This window comes from Myotis myotis, unplaced genomic scaffold (assembly GCF_014108235.1).
Source record: "Myotis myotis isolate mMyoMyo1 unplaced genomic scaffold, mMyoMyo1.p scaffold_m19_p_3, whole genome shotgun sequence".
Classification (NCBI taxonomy): Eukaryota; Metazoa; Chordata; class Mammalia; order Chiroptera; family Vespertilionidae; genus Myotis; species Myotis myotis.
This window is the reverse complement of record NW_023416335.1, coordinates 89,181,099-89,196,414: the sequence shown is the minus strand read 5'-3', so window position 1 is coordinate 89,196,414 and position 15,316 is coordinate 89,181,099. Positions and strand designations below refer to the sequence as shown.

The 15,316-nt window shown below is 43.6% G+C and overlaps 1 protein-coding gene across 7 annotated transcripts in view; it reads right to left on the bottom strand.

Annotated features, from left to right (window-relative positions):
• Window positions 1-3,019: 3,019 nt before the first annotated feature.
• The window catches only part of WDFY2 (WD repeat and FYVE domain containing 2), a 225,843-nt gene continuing 213,546 nt past the window's right edge, over window positions 3,020-15,316 (bottom strand). For 4 of the 7 annotated variants that reach the window (XM_036300334.1, XM_036300336.1, XM_036300335.1 and 1 more), the window contains exons 9-12: window positions 14,931-15,032; window positions 13,495-13,625; window positions 10,190-10,298; window positions 3,025-9,138 (exon numbers count right to left, since the gene is read on the bottom strand). In XM_036300334.1, coding sequence (XP_036156227.1) covers window positions 9,109-9,138; window positions 10,190-10,298; window positions 13,495-13,625; window positions 14,931-15,032 — 372 coding nt within the window. In that variant the 3' untranslated portion in view covers window positions 3,025-9,108. Of the gene's footprint in view, window positions 9,139-10,189; window positions 10,299-13,494; window positions 13,626-14,930; window positions 15,033-15,316 lie in introns of all 7 variants that reach the window. The other 3 variants (XR_004966163.1, XR_004966164.1, XM_036300337.1) reach the window with 3 other exon arrangements.

The following is a 15,316-nucleotide window of genomic DNA, read 5'->3' as shown; positions in this document are numbered from 1 at the left end:
GAAAGAATGATTTCATTTTCCAATGTGCTCACTGTAGGGACATTGTGTTCCTCAAGGTCTGGGGTGTAGTCTGCAGCCAGGTCTGGGCCACTTGCAATAGGGGCATGCTGAGGGGCATGGGCCATGGGGCCTGGCCAGGTAACACTGGGTGAGGAACTTTTATATAGCCTGGTGTGAGACATGCAGAGGGAGGAAGAGGCAGAGGAGTTTGGCAGAGGAAGTAAAGTTCTATCCCTTCTAACTCTACTTCTCCCTAAAAGGAAGAAAACACTATATCAGCCCAAGAAACCAACAGCCAGGATCCTTAGAGAGGTCAGAATCATTGGAGAGAGATGCTAACCCAGGAGGTGGGAGTCTCAGCAGAGCCCGTTTTCCAGGCTAGAAGGAGGGGGAGAGGGGGCTCTGTAGTTGATTTTGTTCTCAGGAAATGGGCTGGTTTGGGTGCCTGTGACCTGGAGCCTGGGGGACTTGGGACCCCACACTCTCATAATCTGGTGAGCAGCACTTTCCACTTAGATCCCAGAGTTTTTAAAAATAAGAATCTGCGGAATCTGAACCCATTGGATAAATGCAATTTTGAAGTAGAAAGAAAGCAATCTATGAACCCCTTCCTTATTATTATCCTGGTATTATAAAGAAGCCAACCACAATCTCTTCAGTTGAGACCGCTGTACTGATCAACCTGTGTCCCCTTCTTTCTCGCAGCTGTGAGGCTGTCCATGTCAGGCTCAAGGGCAGGCTGTGCGCTGTGGCCCTGGGGGTGGACACCGTCCTGAGGCTGGTGCTTACCCTGTCGCCACTGTGCAGCCCAGTGGCCTGTTCTTTCAAGGTGACTTGCTCCCTGTGTGAAGGCAGCTGATACCCTCTTTCCCTAAAACCACAGGCTAGGGGGTCTGTTGAGGTGGACTCTCTTCCCCATGAAACTTGGGGGTGGGGGTGGGGGTGGAATTGTGCCGGGCTTCCTTGGCAAGGTGGCCCTTCACCTGTCGGGTGAGTTTTATGAAGCGCTTCACCTGACTCTGCCGCCCCCCCCCCCCCAACACACACACACTGTTTTTCATCTATTTTTCTGAACTCAGTGGGTGCTTTGAGGACATAAGTGCTCAGATTGTGATCCCTGTCATCAAATTCCTGGTCTGGGTAGAGGCATTCCTGTGGGCACTGGGTGGAGCGTTCGCAGGGGAATGGGCCGTCTAGGGCAGCAATATGAAGCAGGCACCGTGACCCTGCTTCCCTGTGTCTGTTCAGGTTCTTGTCTATCTGGACAGGACCCTGAGGGTGAGCTCTGAGAGGAGGCGCGTTGAGAGAAGATGCAGCAGAAGAGACCTGGGTAGAAGCTAGCGTCTTCTCTCTGGTTCTCTTCCCACCCTGCTCCTTCCCAGCCCTGGCTACTGCCCACCAGGTCCCAACACACCACACTGCGCCCCAAGCCTCCCAGCTAGGATATAGGCCTGGAGACCCGCCCCTCAGCCACTTGCAAAGCTCCAGTCCTCCACCCCGTCTCCCTTCTGTTGCAGTCACGACACTGTGGGACCCTTTGGCAGGAACAACTCCCCTGGGGGCTGCTCCCTGGCAGGTGTCTGTGGGATGACTGAGCTGGGGCCCAAGCACAGCAGACAGAGGCCAGGCCAGGCTGCTGCCATGTTCATATCTTTGCTTCCCCCCACCACCCTCTCATCTTTAGATCAGAAATCAGTTCCCACACACTTGCCTCTTGCTAGAACATCCTCCTCACCAGCTGAAGAGGAGAAACTGAAATCCTGGAAGAGCTGGCTCAGAGATTTAAATAGGCCAGGCCAGACCCAATGTGGGGCCAGAATCATCTTAGAAAACATGAGAAGGTGTGGAGCAGGGACAAAGCATACTTCACTTCCTCTTTGCCTGTTACAATGAGGAACCTACAAAGGGTGAAACTTTTATTTTAAAATAAATATGACTATGGCTGGGAATAAGCTAGCCTTCATCGTCCAGGGATTTACACAGGTTCTTTTCCTGTGTCAATCTCTCATTTATCTGAGAATGTGATTTTCTTTACAATTCTGCATTTAAGATGAACCCACATGGTCAGTCTGAGGGGAGCAGAGGTGGAGGAAGAATGAATGCACTGTGCATCAGCAGAGGGCGTAACCAAGGGACAGCCTATTTACATAAACAAATTACATGAGGCCTAGTTTACATTTGCTTAAGATTAGGGGTGGCTTCACTAATGCACCTAGCATTCTAGTGCTATGGTTGGATAAAACCTCTAAATTACACCATTTTACTTCCTAGTGAGTTCAGGGGAAGTTGTAACAAACCAATGAACAGATTTAGAATATATTTACATACATTCTTGGTGTTCAAAGCGACATAAACATAGCTCATTGCCCACAGCGGAGGGAAACCCAGGTGGGCACTGCTCAGCCAGGCACAGGTGCGGTTCCTTGGAGGTGCTCTAGGTGCTGATTCAGGTTCTCAGCCAAGGAGCCCAAGGAAGGGGGTTTTCTGGGCGCGTCTGCCGGAAAGGCCAGCAAGCATGGACTCCGTTCGACTGCACTTCTCCTTTTCTGAAGGAGAGCCGGGCTCTGGAGCACTGGTTGTGGGGGAGGCTTCGGGGCACAGGTGGACTGAGGGAGGGGCGCTGCCAGGGGCAGGGGGCGTGGCGTGGTGTTTCCCAGCCCCACTCACTGGCTGTTGGACATTGTGCAGACCACTGATTTCTTCCCACCTATTTTCTTGTCCATAAAGTGGGCCTAATGACTTTTCAGAGAGGCTTTCCCTGGCTGTATTTGCCCTGGAGCCCGCTTTGTCCTCACTTGAAAAGTTTAACCTCAGATAACAGAGAACATAAAATGGACTACATGCTGCAGCCCATTTGCTGTGCTTAGCATCTGGGGTGAATGGTGGCGCACCTCTGTCTCCAGGTGCAGGAGTGGGCTGGAGACCTACCCCCACCCCCATGGTTAACCCAAAGCAGGTTGCTGGGGTGTATATGGCCACGCGTTATAGCTGGACAGCAACAACGATGGGGCCACAGTTGCAGGATGATTTCCACAGATATTTATTTTAAACCATGGAGGCAACTTTGCGCTGGTAACGTACACTGGTAATGGCTACCGAACAGCTCAGTTGGAGGGAAGCACAGTGGGAAAGTGAGCAGAGTTAGAAACATTCCCAGCGTTCAGCAGCATTTGAAGTAGAACTGAATACAGACATTTTAACACCGTAGGAAATTCCTGCTCAGTCCTACTTGGTCACATTCAGGAAGTCAATGTCAAGGCTGTTTGGTTTGGTTGGTGGGATCAGCGACAGAAACCACATCTGAGAAATCTGTCCTATCTTCAGGCTTTTTACATTTTCAACTGGAGAATCTCACTTCAAAAAGAAAAAAAATATCCTAAAGTAACATGCCCGCTGCAGCCAGGCTCTGGCGCGGCCACAGACCGCTGGGCGTGCAGACAGACGTGCCCACGCCCCTGTGGTTGTGGCTACCGTGGCCGACGGGCAGAGGTGCGGCTAGCACCTCCCTGTTGTCCAGTTAATAACAGTCTTACTTTTCATAGATTTTCTTTCACAAAACAGTACATTGAAAAAAAGTCATTTAAAAACAAGGCAAATGGCATAAAACACAAATATATGAGAGAGTACAATGGTTACCAATGACACAGTATTTTGGTCCATACTTCATATTGGTGTATGCTACTGACATAAGGTTGTCACCCATTTAAACAGGGAAAAAAGTGTATGTAAGTGAAAAACTTTTTTCAAACCATTTCCCTTTCTGTGTTATAGTTCTCCCTCTCGTGCTTCCCAGAGAACCAAGGGGGGGGGGGGGGAAGGGGGAGGAGGAAAGAAGCATGAATATCAAGGTCAGATTCTAAATTTAAACTTTTAAACCAACCTGTAGTCCCTGACACTTTCTCTTCCAAGAAAGTCAGATACACTTTTGACTCATAAACGTGAAAATTTTAAGGCAGAACAGAAGACAGAGGTGTTGCGATAGGCTCCCATTTATCTGAGTTAAGTCAGCCACGTATGGGTCGGCCACTGATAACAGTCTAGGTCAGTTCAATAATAAATAACATTCATGGAATCACAGGATCTTGGGACTGGAAGGGTTCCTAAAAGCAATCATCGAATTCAACCCATATTCTAGGTGTAATCTCCTTCCCACATCACTGACAAGGGGCCATAGTTTCCATTCCCTGGCATAGGAAATTCAAAGGAGGGATCCCACTCCAATTTTGGACAGATCTAATGTTTAGATATTCCTTTGGTGTGTCAGGCCTGACTATGCTTCTCAATGGGAAGGACAATGTTTAAAGACAAAGTCAAACCCCCTCAATCAGTAGTATATAACACGTGGTTGTAAAGTTAACGTTTAAATATGAACATGGATGTTCTGGAACTGAGTTATGGACATAGGATACTTGGGTACTGAAGGACTAAGGCAAATGCATGGCACAGCAGGAATTAGAAAGTGCCAAGCCCCACGGTGAGAGGCTGGGCGTGCCCCTGCCTGGGCAGAGCCCCTTTCACTGTCACTGAATTGAGAAAAAAGTTCCCTTCGCTTGGAGAGTGCCATGCGATGCGGGTTTATCACATTTACCACACTGCACTGAAACGACCCTGTTCCTGTACCCAAAGGCTCGGCTCTGCGCATTAGTGTGATGCCTGCTGCCTAGAACAATCTCCTCTTGCTCAGGTCAAGGTTGTTCCTTTTTCAAAGGGGAGAAGCAAGCTCAGCCCATTTATGTTCCAGTAATCGTGCAATTAGTATGTAGATTCCTCCAGGCCATGTCCATGCATGTGGGGTCTCCAGCTCTGTCCACCTCAATGCCTCCAGTGAGGGGCTGTGTACCCAGAAAGTTCAGAAATTAGTTACCATGGGTCATTTTAAGATAACAATTCTAGGCATTTCCAAAGAAAAAGAAACTCTGATACTAGCCTGGACTGCAGGAAAATCTTGACTCTAAAACTGATGAGCCTCAAGGCCAACTGTGTGCTGCCTCCCTCTCTGCAGTCATGAGCATCTGCGTCTCAATGTGAGGAGAGCTCAGGCTCCAGGACTGCAGCCCAGAACTTGATATTCTCTGGCAACTGCACACCACCTGTAGCCCGATGCAGCAGGCTGATGCCATATCACGGGCCTTTGTTTATGCTGTTTCTGCAGCCTGGAAAGTCATTTCCTTACTCAACTCACCCTTTAGCTCGCTCTCAGATCAGCAAAGACCTTTCCTCAGCAAAGTTCCTCTGGCCCCACCCACACTGTACTGAAATGACCCATCTTCACAGCTGTGTGGCCTCTGCCCTGGCCTGGAAATGGACGTTGTCATCCCAGGCCTAGTTCAAAGCATGGCATAGAGTGAGCACTCAGCAAATGGTTGGCCGAAATGGACTGGAATCTCAAGGATTATCCAGATAACCGAGTGTTAAAAAGGAACTTAATTTCTGTGTTTTGCAATCAAATTGCTAGATATCCATGCTTTCACATCAGGAAAAATTTAACTTAGTTTTATTTAACTTAGCAAAATGCTTCCTTTCACTTTAAAATGTAAATCTTAGTGAACAAGGTCTTTACAGACAATAAATTATATGAAAAGGCAAAACCAAGAGTGTCATTTAATGAATATTTATATTCAGTAACTTTGATACATAGTTTAGAGCTATCTCTTCGCTTAAAAGTCAAAATTCAGGCTTTAAAAATACATTGTTAAGCAAAAATAAATTATGCTTTAAAAAAATTAATCTCAAAACATGCAAAGGTAATGTTCCATAGGAAGGGCAAATGCTATAGGCCCAGCAACTCACTCAAGGCCAACCTGTTATGAGCTTTCAGACAAATGGGGTAGAGGTGCACTTACAATGCCCCTGGATTTCCACTTAAGTATTGCCAGTGCGTGGTCTGTGGGTAAAAGTGCAGGAAAGAGTTTATACTGATGAAGACTTGCAATAAGCTTTACTACACGGTAGCGGCCCACTCAGAACCACAGGGCTGGGGCTGAAGAAGTGTCAAATTTGCCTCTGATAAGGAACAAACCTGGCTCTGAGGCGTCGTCTCCAGGCACTGACGTCACTCCCCTCGCTCGTGCCATTACCAGGTAATGTTCAAAAAACAATTGTTCCTTGAAAACCCTTCTTTTAGAGTCTCTTGTTTACACCTCAGCTAGTCTAACTGCCTGGTGGAACTAGTGTTTTGTGCATGGAACATTCTAGATATCTGAAGATCCCTTCCAGTTTCATGATTTTATGATTCTTTGAATGATTCAAACAAATATATCATGCTTGACTGACCTCATAGAAAAGACACACAAACTTCAAGGGCTTAATGTAAAACCACCTTTGCTACTGTGGAGACATACGCAGGCAGTTAAAGTTCCAGTAACAGCATTTCTTTGGAGAAACCGAGAGCACGTGATTGGCTTTATCCTCCCAAAGAAAGAACTATGTGCAGTTCTGCCACTTTCCCAACATAGCCATGCGAGGCAGTACTTGCCAGAGCTGCTGTGTGTTGAAGTAATACAGCAAAATTTATGTAAAGTGCAAATCCAATAGGGTAAAGCAAGAACTATGACAATTCACCTAGACAGGAGGAAAGGCAAGTGCGGGTGCCAGCTTCCGCCCTTGTGAATGAAGCCTCCATTTCCATAAAATGCTTGGAAGACACCCAACACCAGCACAGGTCTCTGAGTTACAAAAACAGTGGAGATTCAACATAATTCACAGTATTACAAACATACAAATGCAAGCACCCATTCACTTGAGGAGAAAGAACAGGGCAGAGCAGTGGATACCTTGACATAGCTGTGGTTTGTGATTGCAACTCTCCTCACCAATGAAGTGTCAAGTGGATTCAGTCTCCGAGTGGCTCTGTGGGCTGGAGGACAGCCATGCTGGGAGGGAGATGGCTACAGTGAAGTGCAGGGTCATGGACAGAGCCACCGTGGTGCACATGTGACCCCACAGGGACAATCACCTTCTCAAATGGGGTGTGAGCTCATCCAGACCTGACTCAGATCCATGCCAGGCACGCAGGGTGCCTGATCTACTGCCTTTCTAACACTGTGTCTTCCTCTCTGCATGTTCCAAAAGCTGGAAAACAGAGTGATCCATCCCTATTATTCATTTCCAACATAGTTCTCTATTATGTACAATTTAGTAATGGCTGCAGGTTCTAGTAAGAAATTACAAAATAGATACCTGAATATTTTTAATTTAATTCCTTTTTTAAAGCTCTCACAGAGCAATCATGCAGTACAGACTCTGATTGACTTTAACAGCTTGATGGCAAGCAAGGGTAATGTGGAAGGGGCCAGTGAAGGGACAACTGGTAATCACTTCTGTGCACACACACGCGTACATCTGAGCTTAGAGTATGGTCACGCGGGCTGGTCTGATGTCTCAGGTGATGACTGTCGTGTCCCGTGGCTGACGGGGGAGCACCAACGCTGTAGCCATCATCTCTAGGAAACTCCTTCCCCAAGAAGCACGCTAGGTCAGTATTAGGGGTGGTACCCAAGTATGGTTGGTAGTAGTTCTTTTGGTTAGAAAGAAAAGTAATTAATGACCAGGAGGGAAAAATTGGCTTTCTAGTAAAAGAAAAAAAAAATCGGGAGGATTTAAAATACTACCACTAAAAACTTGTCAAATCAGAAGTGAACAAGAGACTGTGGAGGTAGGACTTGGAGAGAATGGGCAAGTAATTGGTATGTTTACCTGCAAAGTTTTATTTAACCTGGTAGTAATCCCCAAGAGACTTGGTGATCCCACAAAACCCCCCAACAGGTGAGGGTTGATTGAGGTGATACCATCTAACATGCTTAGAATGGGGCAGGCACATAGCGCATGCTTGCCCACTCATTTAAATTCTATTTTTATAGGTGAAAATAAGGTTTTAAAAAAAGGACTTAAATATCATGAGTCACTAAAACACAGAATATTTCACTTTTATCAAATTTGATTGGATTCCCTTAAAATCAGAGTTCTTCAGACTGATTTTCTAACACCCTTTTTTACATTTCCAACAGGAAGACATCATGAGCTGTAAGATCCAGTACCTTTTTATGTCTCAGATCACACAGTTTTAGTATAAGTGTGCAAAGTGTTCTAGTTTTTAAAGGGGGAGAAAACACAGATGGTGAGGAATAGAACAGGATTCAACCTCAGGTAATGAACATGGTCAAGTTCAGAGGTGACATCACACACAAAAACATAGCTTAAAGACACTTTTTTTTTTTTTAAGGACACAGGATTTTGTTTGTTTTTAATACAAGTGAGGGAGACCTGTGTCAATAAAACTAAAACATAAAACATGAAAGGCTCAGAAGGCTCCAATTGAATTAGAAACGATCCAGGCACTGATACTTGAAGCTCTGAGTTATAATCATCTACTCCCATGATGACAATGGCTGGGAACAGCTTTCTCATGGCATTTTTTAATATGGGAACGAAAGCGAAAAGTGGAGGCAGAAACACCAGGTTATTTCTACTCAATATAAGAACATGAATAAGTTAGACATTACACATCGTTCTTCAAGTGATTCAAGAAGTCAGTTGGTAAATCCACATGAATGGTTTTCCAAATCTCTCAATTGAAGAGGATTTCTAGGAAAGCAGAAACACTGTTTATAAGCAGTGTAAATACATACACTCTGGTGAAAAGCAGATGAAGGTGAGAGTAGATACATAGAGAAGAAAAAGATGCTGACCCGGTGACCTGTGCCCACATGAAGAAAACATGGAAACTGCTTTAAAATGACCAAAAATACCCTGAACAGACATTTCCCTCATTTCTCCAACACACAAAACAACAACTAAAATGAAGTGTTGAAAATTTGAAAATTAAACACACCACACAGAGTTTACAGTATACTCAAACAATGCAGCAAGCCAGATTGTACAAACCATTTGTTAAAAAAATATCTTCTTTTATATTGTATGAACAAGTTGAAAGAGTCCCCTCCAAGTGTTCATTCACTGGCTCACCACTTGTGCGCAGGTAATATGCAAACTCAGCAGGTTTCTTTAGTTTCTCTCCTTTCACACGTCTGCTTTACTGCTCCAGTAACGATTTGGATTAGAACAATCATTCTTGAGTAAATACTATCTTTCAGATGCCTGGGTGTGTCATCAAGATACTACTGGGGTCATATCCCACAACTGTAAAAAGAAAAAGAAGATATACAATGAACTAGAATTAAATTGTGTTGATGATAACCAATCCTTATAATTAAATTCAAGTAAATTTTTTAATCTAAGAAGCAATAATTATACTAACATGATTCTGAAATCTTTAAAATAGTATTTTCCATCAAAAAGTACTACAACATAAACCTCAAAAACATGACCATGGCAGCTGGAAGTTTCCACCCAGCTAATGGAGACTAAAGCAGAGTAGAGTCATTTAAGGAGGAAGGGAACTGAGCTATATTAGGCAGCAAATGGGTGTCAGGCATGTACTGTGTCCTTTCAATATCTTATCTCATTTAATCTTCCAAACAGTTCAAGGGGTCTGATTTTAAAAAATAAAGGCTCTGAGACTCCAGAGTTTATTTTAAACTTGCTTAAAGTTTCAGAGGCCTGGCAGCTTCCAAAAGGGGTTATTTCAACCACCTTACCCTGCTGCTGCCTCTAAGAATGGACCACGATGGGCCTGGGAAGCAGAGCTCCGTGCGCTGGGCAAGCCTGTGCTACACGCCTGTGTGTTTCTCAGAAAACGAGGCAGGTGTGGCCCCTTCTGTCCAGAGCGTCTGGTGTGGTCCTCAGAGAGAACCTGGAGGAATGCTTGTGGATTAACCGATCTCATGGGGAAGGGTCTTGTTTATTACTTGTTGGCTTATCCAGTTCTACCATTCATCCAATGCTCATCTCAAATCCCTCCTCCTTCACAGAGCCACTTCCAGCAGCACCACCTCCCTCTATGGAACGAACTCTTAAAGTAATTCTTGTCTGTATTACTCTTCTGGCCACTGCATATGTGACCTATTATTAAGTGTCTTTTTAAAAGTATGTCTCCAACTGACCAGCTGTTCCTTACAGGCAAGAGCATGTATGACCTTGGTGTGTACACCCTGTGCCTGGCATGGGCCTTGTATGTATAAATGCTCACTGCCAAGGGAGCCCTCTGAGCAGGTTTCACATAGCCATGGTGCTCCTGTATATTCACGTAGGGCCAGACATGGAGAGCTCCTACCATGAGAGAGCATCCTACCTTAATAACCTTGTCAGTTCCCGAAGTCAGTAGCCATCCCCGGGTTGCATCAAAATGCACATGCACAATGTTGTGTTTACTGTCGTGGAAAGTGGCCGTGGGCGCTCGTCTGGAGGAAGCAAAGAACGTTTCCAAGAGTGAAAAGTCATGCCATAGGAATGAAGGATATCTAGAGTGAGATTAAACTCTTAATTTTTTAGCCAAATGGCTAAATGGCTTCACTATTAGAAATGTGGCTCAGATTTACCTTTATTCCCTGGTGACCTGGTAAAAAAAAATTTTTTAAGTAAAGGATTCTGATATTCTCTAAAATGGGAAAGAGATTCAAAAGTCCCTTATAGATTACTTGTCACTCTAATAGAGCCTATGAAAATCTCTGTTTTTGATAAATTAAAAAAGAAAACAAAATACCTCAGTGCTTTGGCTAAGTTTGATTTCAGGACTTGCTGGTAAATAGTCTACCAAACACTGTTTTGCAGTTTTTTAATCTGTGCATATTTTTTAGTAAGAAGGTCTGTCAGCTGCCAGGCACTCTGAAGGCATGAGAAGAGGCAGAGCAGTGATGTGGGAAAGGAGACAGGAACATGGGAAAGGAGAGCTTTTCTCCAATATTCCAGTGGGCTTTCTGAAGACGTTTGTTTTCTATTTTTAATCTATAACTGAATCTAAATAGATCTTCAGCATAATAAAAATGGTTACTGTAAAATATTTAGAATTAAAGATTTAGGTTTAATTTGCAAACCCTTAGATCCTCCAGATCTGTGTCTTTATCTATAAAATGAAGAATTAGCTAGAATATCTCTTAAGATCACATGCAGCTCTCTAATTTAATGAGAAGAACTCATATTCATTTCATCATGTATGATGAGTAGAAAATAATCAGTGGACAGAAATACTTCTGGAAGGGCATTTTAATTTATATATGATATGGATAAATAATAATGAAAAACACATAAGTTAGGGTTATTTGTAAAAGAATACTTTATTAATTTGCCACGAATTCCCTTTAAATGCTAATTTACTCTGGTGAAGTTTAAATGCTTATATTTACATGCATCTTTTAAGACACCCACCTAGTACTTACATGATTTTACTCTATACAAGGCCTTAGAAGTATGTGGGGGGTAGGAGCACTAGGCAGCCCTTTTCCTATGAAATTCTGCTGTAATTCACTAAACGGAAAACTTGTTGCAGGGCATTCTGTTTACATTTGGGGCAGTTTTTAATTAGCCAACACTAAAGAGACAGCATAGATTTGTCCCACCTACTAAGCAATGACACAGCAACCTAAGGTCCTGGGTTTCTGGACAAGACTGACCAGCAAGACTTAGTAGTTGGGCAACTGGTAGCATTTGCTTCTTAGGTAAAGTGGCTTAGCTCTTCTTGGAAAACAAAACCTCTAGAGCAGTGGTTCTCAACCTTCCTAATGCCGCGACCCTTTAATACAGTTCCTCATGTTGTGGTGACCCCCAACCATAAAGTTATTTTCGTTGCTACTTCATAACTGTAATTTTGCTCCTGTTATGAATCGTAATGTAAATATCTGATATGCAGGATGTATTTTCATTGTTACAAATTGAACATAATTAAAGCACAGTGATTAATCACAAAAACAATATGTAATTATATATGTTTTCCGATGGTCTTAGGCGACCCCTGTGAAAGGGTCATTTGACCCCCAAAGGGGCCACGACCCACAGGTTGAGAACCGCTGCTCTAGAGCAAGCATGTCAAACTCAAAGGCTAACACGGGCCAAATAAACAAGGGTTAAGTTTATGTGGGCCGCAAAAAAACAAAAGCTTCAATTTTCAGAGAAACGAAGGTTTATTTCAATAGAGACATGCTGAGTACAAAGGGCTGAAATAAATGAGTAATCCTTAACATAAAATAGAACATTTTAATAAAAATTAGTATTTTTTCTTGAACATTAACTTACCAGACACTGAATAACTGCACAAATTAATAAGCGTAATACAAATAAACCTATTTTTCTTGTTCTCCAAAAGCAAAATATTTCCTGTTGTGCACGTCAAACCAGTCAGTACAAGACTAATGACGTGGCAATCAGCTACTAAAATATTTGCTGCTAGTATTAGTGGAGAGATATGGTGCGCCTGCGCGTAAGGGAAATGAATGCAATGCGATTATAGTAATCAGACATTAGCAAACGTAGTTCATTATTACTAACTAGAGGCCCGGTGCACACATTTGTGCACTGGTGGGGTCCCTCAGCCTGGCCTGCGCCCTTTGGCAATCCGGGACCCCTTGGGGGATGTCGGGTTGCTGGTTTCGGCCCGATCCCCGCAGGCCAGGCTGAGAGACCCCCCTGGTGCATGAATTTGTGCACCGGGCCTCTAGTATGCATATAAGATCTTTGGTTAATCTCTTCCTGCCCTCCCCCTTCCCCCTTTCCCTCTATGATTCATTAGTCTGTTCCATGTTTCCATGCCTGTGCGTTGAGCATCTGCCCCCTGGTGGTCAGTGTGTGTCATAGCTACCAAACAGTTGAATGGTCACTTCGGCTTTTATATATATATATAGATTATGTATAATAAGACATTGTAAAAATTAAGTTATGAAATTTTTATTAAAACGTTTCTTATGTACAAGTATATTGACTGGGCTGCAAAAATATTCATTGTGGGTCAGATGCAGCCAGTAGGCCGCGAGTTTGACATGCTTGCTCTAGAGCCTAGGGTTGATTTGGCTCCTGTAGAAGATGCCAGCTTGGGCTAGAAAGTGAACCCTGGACTCCAAACTCCTGAGCACTTCTCAAGGAAATGAGTATACAGAAGGCTCTGCTTGAAGAACACCTATTTGCAATTCACATACCCCTGGGGTTGAGAAGAGCACAGGGATGCATTCTTTGTGAGTACTCTTCCCTCCCAAGTCACAAGAGAACACAATCTCTTGGTGGAAAGGTGGGCTTTGCCCACTTGCCAGGATTTGCATTCTAAGCCAGCAGGAGCTAGGGCAGTGATGGCGAACCTTTTGAGCTCGGCGTGTCAGCATTTTGAAAAACCCTAACTTAACTCTGGTGCCGTGTCACATATAGAAATTTTTTGATATTTGCAACCATAGTAAAACAAAGACTTATATTTTTGATATTTATTTTATATATTTAAATGCCATTTAACAAAGAAAAATCAACCAAAAAAATGAGTTCGTGTGTCACCTCTGACACGGGTGTCATAGGTTCGCCATCACTGAGCTAGGGCATCAGTGGTCATGACTGTGTGCTGGGTGCAGCTCAGTTCACATTCTCTCCTTAACCCTGACAATTTTTCAGGCTGCTGGAACTTACTCTTCATCTGTGATGGCCTCGTGGCAGCTGTCACAGACCCTCACTTCAAACTCGAAGCCCATCAGGGGGATGGAGGAACGTTTGGAGCTGCACTTGCCGCAGACAGCCTTCCCGCACTTGCGGCAGTGGTGCTGCAGAGAGAGAACGGAGACTTGTTAGGGCGGCCATGCCTCAGCGTCTCGGGGTATGCTCAGCAGTGATCAACAGCATTTAGCTGAGGGTGCTAAACAAGGTTGCCCCCAAAACTGAAAGGAACACAGCAGTTGTGTTTATTCAGAATGAGGACTGCTGGGAAACACATCTGACTGCCATCTCCCTTCTGCCTCCTTACCCTATTCTTGGTCCTCTCTGGTTATCATCACTATGATCTCTAGAGGAACCACCCAGCAGTCAGGTTATCTTAAAGCTGAGTGTAATGAGGAAGTGCCATCTCTGAGATTATGCTGCCTCATCAAGGAGAATAGGAATGAACCCTGATTCAATCCATTGTCTATACCAGTGATGGCGAACCTTTTGAGCTCGGCGTGTCAGCATTTTGAAAAACCCTAACTTAACTCTGGTGCCCTGTCACATATAGAAATTTTTTGATATTTGCAACCATAGTAAAACAAAGATTTATATTTTTGATATTTATTTTATATATTTAAATGCCATTTAACAAAGAAAAATCAACCAAAGAAATGGGTTTGCGTGTCACCTCTGACACGCGTGTCATAGGTTCGCCATCACTGGTCTATACTCTAGTCATGCCCAATCTAGGTGAGCAATGAAATCAACTTTTGGTGCCTTAGGGAGGACCAAACCCAAGCATGGAATCAGACTGAAATGTCGTATTATAAGTAGATTCAAATAACTAAAACTAAGACATAAGAAGGACCAGTGAAATTATTAAGAATAAATAAATACCACTTCTATAATTACATGGTTTGGTACCAATATGAGCTAAAGCATCATCCCTCTAACTTTAAGGTATATTTCAATAGATGCCAGTAGAATTCTAAAGTCATATACCTTAACTACTTACTGGGGACAGATCTCTATAAAACTGAATCCAGTAGGAATGAGCTATAGCAGATAAAGGGAACAAATTAATGTGCGCTCACAAAGAAACTCCATGATAATAATTTACCCCTATTTCTTCCAAGATCACAAGGTAAAGTTATTTACACACGATTACATTTTTGAAAATATATTTTATTGCTTTTTTTACAGAGAGGAAGGGAGAGGGATAGAGAGTTGGAAACATCAATGAGAGAGAAACATCGATCAGTTGCCTCCTGCACACTCCCTACTGGGGATGTGCCCGCAACTAAGGTACATGCCCTTGACCGGAATTGAACCTGGGACCCTTGAGTCCACAGGCCGATGCTCTATCCACTGAGCCAAACCGGTTAGGGCACACGATTACATATTGATGAAGCAGCCATATAACTCACCTGTCTTAGGCCAATTTTCCTACTGTCCCACATTTGCTTGAAGTTCCAGAAGAAAGGCTGATCACACTTTTGGCAGGAATCACTGTCCAACCATTCAGGGGTCTTGTCAAATAAAACACACAGCAGGTCACAGTGAGAAAGTGACCTAAGGTTACTTGATGTAAGTTACATTGATGAAACAGAATCAGGATATGCTTATAGGAAACAGAAGCACACTTTCTCAATCATTTAAAAAATATTTATAAATGTCCACTAGGTGTCAGGCCCTGGGATGTAGTGATGAATAAAAAGAATCTCATGGAGAATCATCATGGTAGGCAAAACATGAAAATATTAGTAATCATAATTATTTAAGTAAGTATCAGTGCAAAGGCCTGAAAAGAAGC